This window comes from Ursus americanus, chromosome 24 (genome assembly GCF_024610735.1).
Source record: "Ursus americanus isolate L20-20 chromosome 24, mUrsAme1.1.p, whole genome shotgun sequence".
Lineage (NCBI taxonomy): Eukaryota > Metazoa > Chordata > Mammalia > Carnivora > Ursidae > Ursus > Ursus americanus.
The window spans coordinates 45,697,698-45,711,486 of NC_142150.1; the positions used below are offsets into that span (position 1 = coordinate 45,697,698).

General features: G+C 59.0%; 1 protein-coding gene across 3 annotated transcripts in view; it reads right to left on the reverse strand.

Moving 5' to 3' along the window:
- Positions 1-13,789, reverse strand: part of KCNQ1 (potassium voltage-gated channel subfamily Q member 1) — a 322,363-nt gene that overhangs the window by 217,236 nt on the left and 91,338 nt on the right. For all 3 annotated transcript variants that reach the window (XM_045770689.2, XM_045770690.2, XM_045770691.2), the window contains exons 7-10: positions 13,663-13,773; positions 12,889-12,984; positions 10,577-10,699; positions 9,488-9,632 (exon numbers count right to left, since the gene is read on the reverse strand). In XM_045770689.2, coding sequence (XP_045626645.2) covers positions 9,488-9,632; positions 10,577-10,699; positions 12,889-12,984; positions 13,663-13,773 — 475 coding nt within the window. The remainder of the gene's footprint in view (positions 1-9,487; positions 9,633-10,576; positions 10,700-12,888; positions 12,985-13,662; positions 13,774-13,789) is intronic.

Here is a 13,789-nt window from a genome sequence, read left to right on the forward strand (position 1 = left end):
GCTGCTGGGCAGGGCAGGAGGCCGGAGGCTCCGGGAAGCCAGAGACACACAGGCCCCGGGTGGGCATTCACATGTTCCAACTCGCTTGGTCAACACCACAGTCCTGGGCGTGGCCCTGCCAGGATCCCCCTTTCACGGGTGCAGAAACTGAGGCCCAGAGAAGGCAGGAGCTGGCTCAGGGTCGCCCAGGAGAGAATGGCAGAACCGCCTGGCTGCCAGGCTGTGCTCAGACCCACCCCGCGAGCCTGCCACTTGACTTCTAAAGAAAAAATTGTACAGGAAGGAGCATCTAGTTTTCCTGTGTTAGAATTTGGCAGAATTCGGTGTTAGATTCTGAATCAGTAACAACAGCCAGGAAAGGTGGGACAGAGCTGAGTGCTGCCGTGAGCGCACACACGCGTGTGTGTCCGTGTGTGCGACCCGTCGCAATGTAGGTTTTCTCTGTGCGTACAAATGCAAGTCTGTGTTTTGCAGATAGAGAATATATCCTCACTTAGGCCCGCGGAACATTTACAAAAGCAGGCGTTCATGTTCGTACTTGGACACAGAGAAAATCTTTACAGGAAAAATGCAACTATTTCAAAGGCCATATCTTCTCCCTATAAGCCTGTTAAATTAGAAACTGTAACAGAGATAAACAACGTTCTGCTTGAAAAGTGAGAAAACGTTTCTTCAGATGAAAGAGAAAGTCAAAACGTAAAATAAACACGCTCGAGAAAGCGAAGACAAGGAACGCATTTCATAGCAGGATCCACGCCCCAGCGAACCCTGCCCTCAGACGAAAGCATCTAACTTCTAAAACATCTTGAAGAAGAGACACTTTCAACCAACCATTACTCTCAGGGTTTTTAAAAAGTGAATTAATCCAAGAGAGGGAATTAATAGATATAAAAGCCCAAGTTGGGGAAACAGAAAACAGAAAAGCAAAAAGGTAGCTTTTGAATAAGGAAGTACATATATAATAAGATAAAATGGATCCACCTCTCATGAGATTGGGGGGAGCGGGGGGTGGGGGGGACAGCAAAACCCAACAAGCTAAAAGCTCGGGGAGAAACAAAGGGCTGACCAAGAGGGAAGAACATCAAATCACTGGAAGTAACTTTGTTGCTACCAAGTGGCAACATAATGACAAGCCTCGAGGATTAAATAGCAATGAATACATTACCCCAAGAGAGGCAGCACGGTGCTTTAGAACAAATTAGCATAAAACAGACTAAAAAGAGATTAAAGATCTCCTTTAGCACATGCACCAGGCCAGATGGTTTTACAGCTTTGCTGGGCTGTTGAGCCTCAGAGAAGGTGATTCCAGCATTCTTTTCAGGCTGTCCCGGGACACAGGGAGAGGTCGGCGGAGCTCCCTCTCCTCAAACACTGTATCCGCACACATGCTGGCCCATCTCCTCCTCTCCCCAGCCCGCGGTGCGGGCAGTCAGGGATGCCTTCCCTCGGCGCCGAGGGGACAGGCTCGCGGGGCTGGTGGCTGTTGGATGCGCGGACGACACTCCCCAGGCAGAGCCCCACTCAGGGATGCTGCTGGCTTGCCATAGTTTGCTATTTAATGACTGCAGAAATCAGTCCCCTGATCACGGGTCATTTTGCAAATGTGCAACCTGAGTGCAGAATACATTTCTGGAAGGGTGGAAGGGCACGTGCATCTTGCATTTTCATGCAAATTGCCTTACGTGACTCCATAGCGCCTGCACCCCGATATCCTCCTGGCACCTATGCCTGAGCTTGGGGTTTCCAAGCACACTGGCCCACGGAGGACAACCCGTCACAGAAGTCAAGCCCCCAGGGCTTTAATTAACATTTCTGTGATCATAGCTGATGTTATCAGCATCCGCTCATCTGTGAGAATCTTAGTATCTCCTTTTTCTAGAATCGTGTTTATATCTCTCATCCTTTGGTCTCCAGGACTTTGAGTTTCCCGACAGCCTGAGGAAATTCGCCCCATGTGTATATGAGCGGCTACTATTTTCCCCAGATGATCATTTAAAAAAATTATTTGGGGTATTTTTTGCTACGTAAAATATTTCTATGTCTTATTTTCATGGAGGCGTAATGGGCGTATAACAAACGCCCGTGTTTGAAGTGTACAGCTGCGGTAACTTTGGACCCATGAAACCATCGACACGATCAGGATCGTGGACATACCCATCACCCCCTGGGTCTCTCTCGGGCCTTCTGGGCTCTCCCCGTCCGATCCTGATCCCCGTCCCCACGCTCCCCAGGACAGCCGCCTGGCCTGCCGTCATTCTAGACCAGTCTGCAATTCCTAGAGTTTCACACAAATAAGGAACTCTGTACGCTTTTCTCCCCCTTTCCTTTTCTTTCCTTTCTTTCTCTTTCTTTCCTTCCTTCCTCCCTTCCTCCCTTCTTCTTTCTTTCCTTTTCTTTTTCTTTCTCCCCCCCCCCCCCGGCTTCTTTCACTCATCATAATTATTCTGCTGTTTCTCCAGGCTGCTGTGTGTGTTCGTGGCTCATTCTTTGCTCTGAGTGGCAGTGCATCACCATGTGGGGACACCACGATGTAAAAACATTCTGTCGGATGTTGATGGGCATGTGCAATGTCTCCATGAAATGCTCTGAATGGATCCCACGAGCCCTTGTCAGTATGCGTGTCTGTTCTTGTTTCTCCTGGACACACGCTGAGGAACAGAATGGCCGGACGACGCGGCAGGTGCACATACAACATTTTAAGAAACTCCCAGACTGATTTCCACAGCGGCACCGTGGGCCGTTCCGCCGGGTGTGCACGAGGGCGCCAGCGCCACGTCCCAGGCACACCTGTGTGCAGGTGGTGGCATCTTCTCTGGTCCAGTCACTGCACTTGGTAAAATGATCTTAATTTTACCCAATATAATAATTGTGTAGTAACATCTCATTGCATTTTTCTTTTTTAAGATTTTACTTATTTGTTTGACAGAGAGTGAGGGAACACAAGCAGGGTAAGCGGCAGGCAGAGGGAGAGGGAGAAGCAGGCTCCCTGCCCAGGGAGCCTGATGAGGGGCTGGATCCTAGGACCCTGAGATCATGACCTGAGCCGAAGGCAGACGCTTAACGACTGAGCCACCCAGGCGCCTCTTAGTGTAGTTTTAATTTGCATTTCCCTAATAACTAACAATATTGAATATATTCTCTTGTGCTTACCCGGTTCTCTTCTTTTTTAAAAAACATTTTATTTATTTATTTGAGAGAGAGAGAGAGCATGAGCACAAGCGAGTTTGGGGGGGGAGGCAGAGGGAGAAGCAGGCTCCCCGCTGAGCAGGGAGCCAGATGCAGGCGGGGCTGGATCCCAGGACCCGGGATCATGGCCTGACCAAAGGCAGACGCTTCACTGACTGAGCCACCAGGCGCCCATTTCTCTTCTTTGATGAGCGTCTGTTTAAACCTTTTGCCTGTTTTTATTTGTCTTATTACTCAGCCATAAGCATCCCTCTTATATTCTGGACACAAATCCTTTATCAGATGGATGATTGAAAATATTTTCAAAGCCCCCGTCTGGGCTTTATCTTTTCATCCTCTTAATACCGTCTTTCAAAGAGAGGTTTTTAATTTTGAAAAGTCCAACTGGTTGGTTCTTATCATGGCTCATGCTGCTGGTGTCATGTTCAAGAAGCTTAGCTCTCAAAGGCACAGACATTGTCTCCTGCGCCTTCTTCTGTAACTTTTAGGCTTCTATTTCCGTGATAAATTTTGAGTTGATTCTTGTATATGATGCACGATGGGGCTCCAAGTGTGCTGTTCAGCAGACGGACGCTCTCGTTGTTCCCAGGCTCGTTGTCGAAACTACCATCCATTCCCCAACAAACCACCTTTGCGCCTCTGTCGCAAGTCACCTGTGCCTGTGCATGTAGGTCTGTCCAGACTCTATTCTGTTCGTCATTCTATTTACTTATCTCCAAGCTAGTGCTAGTCCTCTAACTTTGTTGGTTTTCAAACGCTGTTTTGGAACTTCAGTCATTTCCATGCAAATTTCAGACCCGGCTCATTAGCTTCCACCAAATGCCTGGTGGGATTCTGACGGCTACGCACTGAGTTCGGACAGGAACGTGGGGGCTGGTGATACGGCGCATGGCGCCCCTCTCCCCGGACCTGGGGATACAGTGACTCCTCCCAGCAACGCTTGATGGTCTCCAGGGCTCAGCACTCATCTTTTGTCAGGTTGTTCTCTGACTATTTCATGTTTTTGATGTTACAGTAAGTGGTTTTTTTAACAGTTCTATTTATTTATTTGAGAGAGAGCGAGTGTGAGTGGAGAGAGGGGCAGAGGGAGAGGGAGACACAGACCTGCGCTGAGCTGAGCACCCCAACGTGGGCCTGGATCCCAGGACCCCAGGATCAAGACCTGAGCCGAAGACAGATGCTTCACTGACTGAGCCACTCAGGTGTCCCAGGAAGTGGTATTTTTTAAAATTTTGACTTCAGACTATTTGCTGCCAGACGTAGAAGCAGAATGGACGTTTGCATGTGGCCCTGGCTCCGCTCACACGCTCGATCTGTGGTCATCGCGCATGTGCTCCAGGGGTTCCGCACGCAGAACTGCGCCACCTGCAAACAGGGCTTTACCTCTGCCTTTCCAACCTAGACGTCTGCAATGTCTTTCTTGACTGTTCCGCTGGCTCGAACTTCCAGGTTCATGTGGACTAGGAGTGATAAGAGCAGGCATCCTTGTGGTGTCCCGGATCTCAAGGGGACGGCAGCCCCCCCTTTCCTCGTGAAGTGTCCTAGCTGCAGCTTACGTGTTGACATACGCACAGAGCCAGCTCCTTTGTATTCTCCACCTGCGGAGAACTGTTGTTGTAATGTAGATAATGGGGGGCTGACCCGGACCCTGGTGCGGAGCTAGGAGGGGGCCTGGGACCCTTCTCGGCCCAGGTGAGACAGACCTGGGGTAACAGAAGCCCTGCTCTGGTCCCCTGAAGTCGGTGCCGGGCCTCGTCCCCAAGATCCCCTGGGACAGCCCCCAGAGTAAGTTGGGGGCACATTACAAACACGCTCCTGGGCTCCCTGTAGGCCCTGTGACTCAGAATCTCTGGAGGTAGCCTCTGAAATTCTCCTGCTGATTCAGGGGGGCTCCAGGGCAGTTCTGACCTGGAGTGGCACCCCCAGCCCTCTGCCAGTGGGGAGCTCATGGCCTCCCATGCCGGGGACACTCTTTCTGTCACCAAGATGAGGACTTCTGCTTCCAGCAGTAACCTGATGCTATCAAAGGCCTCTCTCTACAAACTCCCACATAGGCTCGCCGAAATGACAAATGTCTTCTATGGACTTGGCTGAGGGTGTCCCCCAGCACCACGAGCGGAGCAGCGGCCACAACGCAGACCATGCGTGTGGGCAGTCCCAGGCGTCCGCTCACCTGAGGAGCACAGCGTGGCCTGGATGAAGAGCTGGGCCTGGGACCAGCACGAGGCAAGAAGTGAGGACAGAGACTCCCCATGTGAACCTGGGCCTCCAGAAAGGCAGAGAGAAAGGCGGAGGGCAGACTCAAATCACAGAAACGATGCAAAACGTACCAACCAGCAAAACCAGGTGTGGCAGATGCAGAGAAAAGAGAAAATCAGTTTGTTTTGGCCTGTGTTTGTGGAGCATGAGTGAGAAGCCTCCTCTTGCTACTTGGGGATGGGCTCGTTCTCACGAGAGACCGGGCCTGCACTTACACCACGCGGCTGTCTAGAAAATCCCACACCACAAACGTTCTGGAGGGGTTTACTGGGTCACCCCGTCCACGGGTGATGACATCATAGCATGGATGATGGTGTCGTGTCATGGATGATGATGTGATGGCATGGACGATGACATCATGGCACGGGGGATGACATCGTGACACAGATGATCATGCCATGTCATGGATGATGATGTCATGACACGGATGATGGCGTCGTGCCACAGATGATGATGTCATGTCATGGATGATGACGTCGTGGCACGGATGATGACATAAACACGTTCACGTGACTGAGAAATTCAAAGTTGTAGACTATGAGGAAGATACAAGCTGCGAAGACCAAGCCAATCAAGCCCGCACACAAGGAGGCACAGGTGTGAGAAAATGTGAGGGCCTCGAAATTAAAATCTCAGCAGGTGACTAACCAGGGGATCAGACACGTCGAACAGCCAGCAAACTGGGAATCTGCCGCCAAGAAGCCGCCGGGGGGACTGAGCAGGAACATATTAGGGACAGCCGAGGGGACAGAGCGAGACGGCCAAGTCGACGCTTCCAGGCAGACCAGAGCCAACAGGAGAGGCGATCACTTGTGACAGGTTTGTGCTAACGGGCACAGTGGGTGGGAGACACGAGCCCGCAGACCCAGGGATCGCCGCGGACGGCGGGGTGGGGAGGGCGAACCCCGACCTTCCACAGTGGTACGGCCCAGCACTAGAGTCCAAGGAAGGCACCGGAAGCCCCAGAGCGGGACGGTCACCTCCTCGGGGTGGCCAAGGAGCAGGACAGCACGCCGCGTGTTCAGAGGGAATCCGTATCTCAACCCGTCGTCTCTTCCCCAGCTAGACTGTCACCCAACAGCAAAGACAAAATACGAAATTTCAGACAAAAACCGAGTTGACTGTCAACAGACCTTCCCTGAAGGAACTAGTGAAAGACCTTCAGGAAGAAAGACGTTAAATCCAAACTGAGGCAGAAACCCAGCAAATCTGTCGGTAGATGTAAGCAAGTCTCGACTGCAGACAAGTGATGACTCGGAGGACAGTTTAAAAAGGCAAAACCCAAATACGGGCGATGGCAGCCTGGGTGAGGGGCTCGGGGTGGCATCTGGCGGAGCATTGCCAGACCCTGGAGGCGCAATGGCTGCCAACTGAGGGGAGGGAGAGAGGCGAGGCCTGGAGGGTGTGGCCGGGGGCACAGTGCCGGCTGCAGACCGCGCCCCACGAGTTAGACTCAAGAGCGCCGGCTCTTCCGTGAACGCACCGCGAGCGGGAGCAGCAAGCCCCCCACCCCGCCCCCCTGCAGGCCAGACTGTGCGTCAGCATGTCCCCAGCTCGGCTGCCTGGACTCGCTCGCCCTTCACGGGTTTGTGATGGGAAGGGAAGGCCTCTCTTTGCCGGGTGCCCCCACCGTCTCCCACTCCGCCCTGCCCTTGGGGGTCGCACCCACGCTGCCTAGGTCTGCAGGCCCCTCCTGCTGGCCTTGGCTCTTCCGACCCCCAGCCCCACAGGGCCCGTGGCACTTCAGCCACTGGCCTGGCCTCTGGCTCATTCTGCCTGCTCCCCATCCACACCACTGTGGGTGAGGCTCAGGGAACACAAAGCTGACCGTGGCCACCCCTGCTCTGTGGACTTCCAGGGCCTGGCCCGTCCGATGCCTGCAGGCTCCCGGGCCCCTCTCCGTCCAGTTTCATAAAGGAGGGTCACATCGGCCCCGCACGCCAGGAGTCCACAAATGCCTCTCCACCGGGAAGGCGGACTCACTCCCACCTGGCATGAGGAAAGCAGGTGGCGTGCCCAGGTCGGGGGCTATGTGGAGCGGCAGAGGCATGGCTGTCCCCCACAGCACCTCCATCCTGGCTGCTCCTCTCCCCCCCAACCCCAGCCGGCTCTACCCAGCACTGACACCGTCTCCTCCAAGAAGCCTTTGGGCCGGACCAGGCTGGGCCGGGCGCTCGTTCCCCAGATGCCCACACGCTTGGCTTCCTTGCTATGGCCCCTCTTCCTCCCTGGATGCCAAGGAGCCCTGCCCCCCCCACCCCGGGGCCTCGGGCGGGCCCTGCATGGAGTGAGCTCCTGACCACAGATCCTGGTGACCAGGACAATGAGCAGCTGGGGGTCTGGAACCTACATAAGGATGGGAGCCTGGAGGGCAGGGCTCCTGCATCCACGCTGCCTGTTGCCATCACAGGTTCTCCCACGGCCAGTTAGGGCCTTTGCCGTGAACGCGGGAGGCCTGCCCAGGGACTACAGTGGTGCAGACAAGACTCTGGAAGCCATGAATGTGGGTGGGCAGCCCTTCTCAGGACCCTAGGTGTCACAGGACAGAAGCCCAGAGACGCCGTGGGCTCGAGACATGGAGAGAAACCACAGAGGAGGGGGCCTGTGTGCAGGCCAGTGCTGGGAAGGAAAGAGCACCTGTCTCACACGTCCCTTCGCACACCTGGACCGGGCACGCGGGTGAGGCTCCCGCGCAAGGCCTGGATCCGGCCGGGGATGGAATTCAGCACGGCTGCTTGCGCCCTGCCTGCCGCGCAGGGGCTGGCGCTGCAGGCCCTTCCCAGGGACGGCGTCTGCCCAGGGAGGAGGCCTCTCCTCCCCCACCAGGGCTCTGGAGAGCCTCAGCTGCCACCCCCAGGCTGGGGGCCACGCGGGGCCCCCGGGGGCCAGGCTGACAGCTCAGGCTCCAGCAGCCACGGCCCGGGCTGGGCTGACTTATCGCGTCGGCGGGAAAGCAAAACTCCTCCGTGCAAAAGCATTCCACAAAGGGGGTCTGACTTCCCTGCTCTCGTGCCTCATTACCATTCCGCAGGCGTCCCCGGGCACTTAATAACAGCAAACAGTCTGAATGCAGCGCCCCGCATTCAGCAAACAGCCAGAGATGCTTCTCCCCACGCCCGACCTGCCCATTAGCATTTGCGGAGAGCCCCCATCTGCATTGCGACAATGGTCCTGCCCCTGGATCCGGAGTTGGGGGGGGGGCCACGGGCATTTGTTGGCACAATTAATTGTCCCTTGTACCCACTCCGGGGGGCGGGCGGGGAGCGTGTCCTGGGGGCTCACCAGCGAAGTGGCCAGATTCAGGCCAGGGCGGAATCCTGACCGCATGGGATGGGGCCACGGTGGCACAGTGCCCAGCAGGGTGGGCACCCTGGCCTGGTCCACAGGCAGCCCCAAGGCGCAGAGAGCGGTCTCAGCCCCTTTCTGGAATACTTTCTGCCCTGCTGCCAGGGGACTGGGACCACATGCAGGGGGACGCATCAGGGGTCAGCCGCCTGAGAACCAAGCACTTGGCGGGCCGGCCACCCGTAAGCACAAAGCGTCAGGAACAATGTGAGCTTGTCCCTCTCTGCCACAGTTGAGACAGTGACACTCCCTTACAGCCGCCAGTAAGCTGGCATGCTCCAGTGGGTGCCAGGAAGAGCCCCAGAAGGGGGAGATGGACACAGAAATGCCCGAAAAGCGAAGACACACAGTGTCGAGGAAGGGGACGAGTGTGGGTGCAGAGAGCTGGCTCTGGAGGCCCCGTCCTCTCTCCACCAGGAAGGGGGGGGGTCAACACGTACGGGCCGCCTCCTTTCTGCCAGCCATGGGGCGCCAGACACACAGCACGACTGAGGCGGGGCCTGGCGCCTGGCACCCAGCAGCCCAGAGCGTAGAACAGAGCAAGAGGAAGGGTCCCTCCAGGGTGGGGTCCCACCTCCTCAGAAGGACCTGCTTGCGCCGTGGTGGGGGGCAGGACGTCGCCAGGCAGACACTAGGTCAGCGGGAGCCGAGTGCCCATCCCCGTTCCCCGCTGCCACCCGGGGCGCAGGCTTCTCACCAGAGCTGTCACAGTTGTCCACGGAGAAGTGGTCCAGCCTCCGCTCCTCTGAGACAGGCTCGCACGTGATGTGGGGGACCGTGAGCATCTTCTCTCCAGGATTCACCCCGTTGTCCTTGTCCAGTTTGAACTTCTTTCTCTTTACCTGAAATGACAGGCAATAAGCCAGCGGTTCCTGGGCGTCCGCTGGCCCCAGAGCCCCTTGGCAGCCCCGCTGAGCACCTGCCAGGGAACCAGGTCTCAGGGGCCAAGCTCCAGCCCTTTCGCACGCAGACGGGGAGGGCCGCGGCACTGCAGAGCTGCCAGGGGTCCCGCGGGGGGCTTGGCACAGGCGCTGCCCGGGAGCTCGGCCTGAGGGGTGAGCAGGCAGGAAGCTGGCAAACAGGTAAACATTCGAGAGATCACCAGGGCACGTGCCGACAAGGGCCGCCAGGAGTGCCAGCATGGGGTGGGGCAGCTGGCGGATGGCCTGGGGCTGGCAAAGGCCTCTCTGAGGAGGTGATGTGGAGGTGGGGGAGTCTGGGAGGGGGTTGGGCACAGGGAACAGAGGGTGCAGGGCTTCGGGGGGTAGCTGGCCTCCGGGAGAGCTGGGTACCACCAAGCAAGTGTGGGCACATGGGCCACCCTCCTTCACCACACCAGCCAATCACGACATCCTTGCCCAAAGCTTGCCCAAACCCCTGCACCGTGATCTCAAGGCCTTCTTCCCCGAGCTGGGGTGCCACCTCTGTGCTGACCGACACCCACCGTGCGCAGTAGAGAAAGCCAGACATCAGGGTCCTCTCGAGAGCCTTCTCTCCCAGCGCTGGACAGAACCCAGCCTGTTCTGCACCCTGGGGCTCCCCCTCCAGGCCCCCCACAGCCCTGGCCTTGCAGCAGCAGTCCCACATGTCCCTGGAGCCAAGGGACCCTGGGGTGGCAGGGCCCGGCACACGCCTCCCCCCCCCCCCCCCGGGCCCAGAGTGGTGCTGCTGCCCTCATGTGAGCTCGGCTGAACCCAGGGTCAAACCCTGGCCAGAAGCCGTGGCCCCCAAGGCCTCCCCACCCGCTAACGAGGGATCCCGTCCTGGTGGCAGGTGGGGCCGTTACCATGACAGACTTCTTGGGCTTGGGGCTGGGGGACAGCAGGGCGTGGTTCCGAGCAGGCTTGCGGATGTACATCTTCCAGGTGGAGGAGTCGGGGTTCTCGGCCGCGTAACACCTCCACGCCGTCTGAACCGACACGAGGGAGACGCGGTCAGCTGCTGAGCCGCTCGACGGCCTCCTGCGGGAGCCGCAGCTCCCCGATCCTGCCCGCACCCCATCCTGCACGCCAGCCCCCCACCTCCCAGGGCTGTTCCTGCGCCAGGCAGGTCACGGCCTCACACACCAGCCGCGACTCACGGCTCGGACACCACAGAACCCCAACGCGTCTGCCACCACCTCCCCAGCCTGTCCATTCACAGGTGCAAAGACACCTGTCGGCTGCCTCTCCCTGGGCCACTCACGGCGGGTGTGCACAGTGGGTTCAGGGAACAGGAGCAGAAACAGGACGCCCTGGGCCTGCGGGTACCAGGCAGGAGGGGGAGGGCAGAGCAAGGCCCCTCCCAGAGGCCCAAATGTGGGGTTCCAGTGCCTGGGCACCGTCTGTAGTCGTGGGGAGCCTCTGGACAGCATGCGGGTGAGGTGGGCCTCGGGCCTACATTCTAGAGAGATGCTCGTGGTGGCTGCCACACAGGGACGACCCGGAGGAGGGACGGCACTGCCAGGGATCTGAGAGGCAGACACACCACGTCTGGGTGGGCAGTGGGGGACAGGAGGGGTGCCAGGAGCCTCAGAGAGGACACAGCCTGGGGGTCTTGCTGCTGGTGGGGGCTGGCAGGGTTCCCGGGGGCTGTGACACCACCCACGGTGGGGACCTGGACGGACATGGCAGCCCTCATGCTGTGCACGGGAAAGGCCACAGGCCTGGCCCCTCCACGCCCCACTTTCCCTAGCAGCAGGCACGCGTCCTGCCCACGAATGTTTCGCCAGCCACTTCCTGCCTCCCCGGGCCCCAGTCATCCCGCAGCGGGCACCACCTGAGCACGGCCTTTGCAGGGGGCTCGCCCCCAAGGCACAAGGCTCGGCGAAGAATCCACCGTGCTCCCCTCCCACCGGCAGTCTGCCCGCAGGGGCCGGGGCTGGTTTTACGGCCTGATTTATGGTCTCCCCGAAAGGGGAAGGCTGTGGGGCCGTAAAACCAGGCCTGAGGGGGCCCAGCCCCTCAGCTTTATGGCCCCTGCTATTTCCTTCCCATCCAGGTACGCCGTCCAGGCCCCAGACGGTGGGTTCCGGAAGGGCTTCAGAGGGACGAGGGGGAGCCAGGGCTGAGCCGTGGCTCCCAGGCGGGACAGTGCCTGATAGCTGGCGCCCCTCACGGGGCCCTGCCCGGGGCAGAGGGCACAGGAGATAAGGCCACGGGGGTGACCCCAGCCCGACCCTGGGGGGGCCTCCAGCACTGGGGGTAGCTGCCCTCCTGGGCAGAGGGCCCCACATCCACGGCTGGACACCGACAATGCCTATGCCCCAGGACCCCTGCCCAGACATGCCTCAGGTGAGCCCGGGCCTGCTCGTGCTCACTCCTCTGCCCCCGGACCCTCTGGGACCTGGTTTTCAAACAATTTTCTGCCTGAGTCCTTGTTGGCATTAAAAGGATGAAGCCATCCTCTGGTGTGTTCCAAGAGCCCTAGGTCACAGAGCAGAGTGTCCAGGGGCTCGCCCCCCCCCCCCCGTTCCCCACTGCTCTTAGGCTCTGTCTCCTCCACCCCCAGGCCTCGTCGCAGCAGCCCTGGGCTGCACTGAGGGGCCCCGGAATCCAGGGCGTGGCCATGCTATCAGCTCGCCAGTCCCACCTGCAGTCACCAGGGAGTCCGAGCCCCATGGGGGTGCCGGGAACACCCAGAAGGTGCCCATACTGCACAAGCAGAGCCCCAGCCCCACTGGGGGATGGCCATATGGGGACCCTTCCCTTTTCCCTGCCAGACCTGCTCCAGGGCAGAGCAGGGGGGTGGCCACGGAAGGAGGACAAGGAGCAAGATGCCAAAGGCCGGCTGCTGTGGCCGGGAGGTGAGGGGCCCATGAAAAGAGCCCCCACTCCAGGACTGGCCAGGGCACATCCTTGTCCCCCGGTCTGCCCCGCAGGACCCTCTAGGGAGGGAGCTGGGCGCTCCCATGCCCGCCCTGTCGGCATGCCCATGTTTCCCAGGAGAAGGCACGGCAGTGGGTGTGCACGTCTGTGCTGCTGCATTGCCCCATCCCCACGCCGGAGGGACCCGCCCTGAGCATCACGGCCGAGAGCAGCTCGGCGATCTCAGAACGGACGCCAGCTGGGGCTTCCCCGCAGATGCGAGGCTGGACGTGACAACGGCAGGCGCCATCACCTGAATGAGCGAGGCTGCGGCCGGGATCTGCCTGTTGAAGTGCTTCTGTCTCTGCTTCTGCTGGACCTTTAGGGCAAACCCGGAGCCGAGAATCCCCTGGGAAGGAGGAGAGATCAGGGCTCATGTCCACGCAGGCAGCCACTGCCTGGCCCGGCCCGTGGGACATGGGCACCTGGGGGGACAGGGCAGGTGCTGGGGGGACGGGGTGGGCACCGAGTTACTGGCTGGGGCAGAAGGTAGCCCCGCCCGAGGGTCTGTGGCTGCGTCCCTGGGATTGCCAATGGGATGGACGGGACCAGCTCGTCAGGAAGGGAGTTCCCTGTCCACAGAGGGGATCAATCGTACGCATGCATGCGCGCACACACTCACACACACACACGTGCGTGTGTGACACGTACACAGAATCCATACTTGTGCCCGTAGTGAGTGACATGTCACGCACGCCCACTCCCACCTGGACACACGGACACACGGACACACGCACCTACGCACACACACAGGGAACTAGAAGGTATAACCCTCACGGTCCGTGATTTCTAGGGAGGACACAGGTCAAGGCCCGGCCCAGGCCTCCGCAGGTGCGTACTCTGCCTCCACCATCACGGGGCGGCTGCTATGGGGGCCTCCCTGTGACCCCGGGCGGCTGGCCGCCGCCCACACCTGCTGCGAAGGACGCTCTGGGGGCAGGGAGGGTGGGGGTACCTCTGTGAGCGCGCCCCCTCCTCGGGGGACCCCTGCCGGGAGGCGGGGATGTCCCTAACACGGAGCACCTACCGCTGGGAGCGCGAAGAAGGAGATGGCAAACACAGAGAAGCAGGAGGCAATGGTCTTCCCGACCCACGTCTGGGGCACCTTGTCCCCGTAGCCGATGGTGGTGACCGTGACCTGTGAGAGGGGCAGG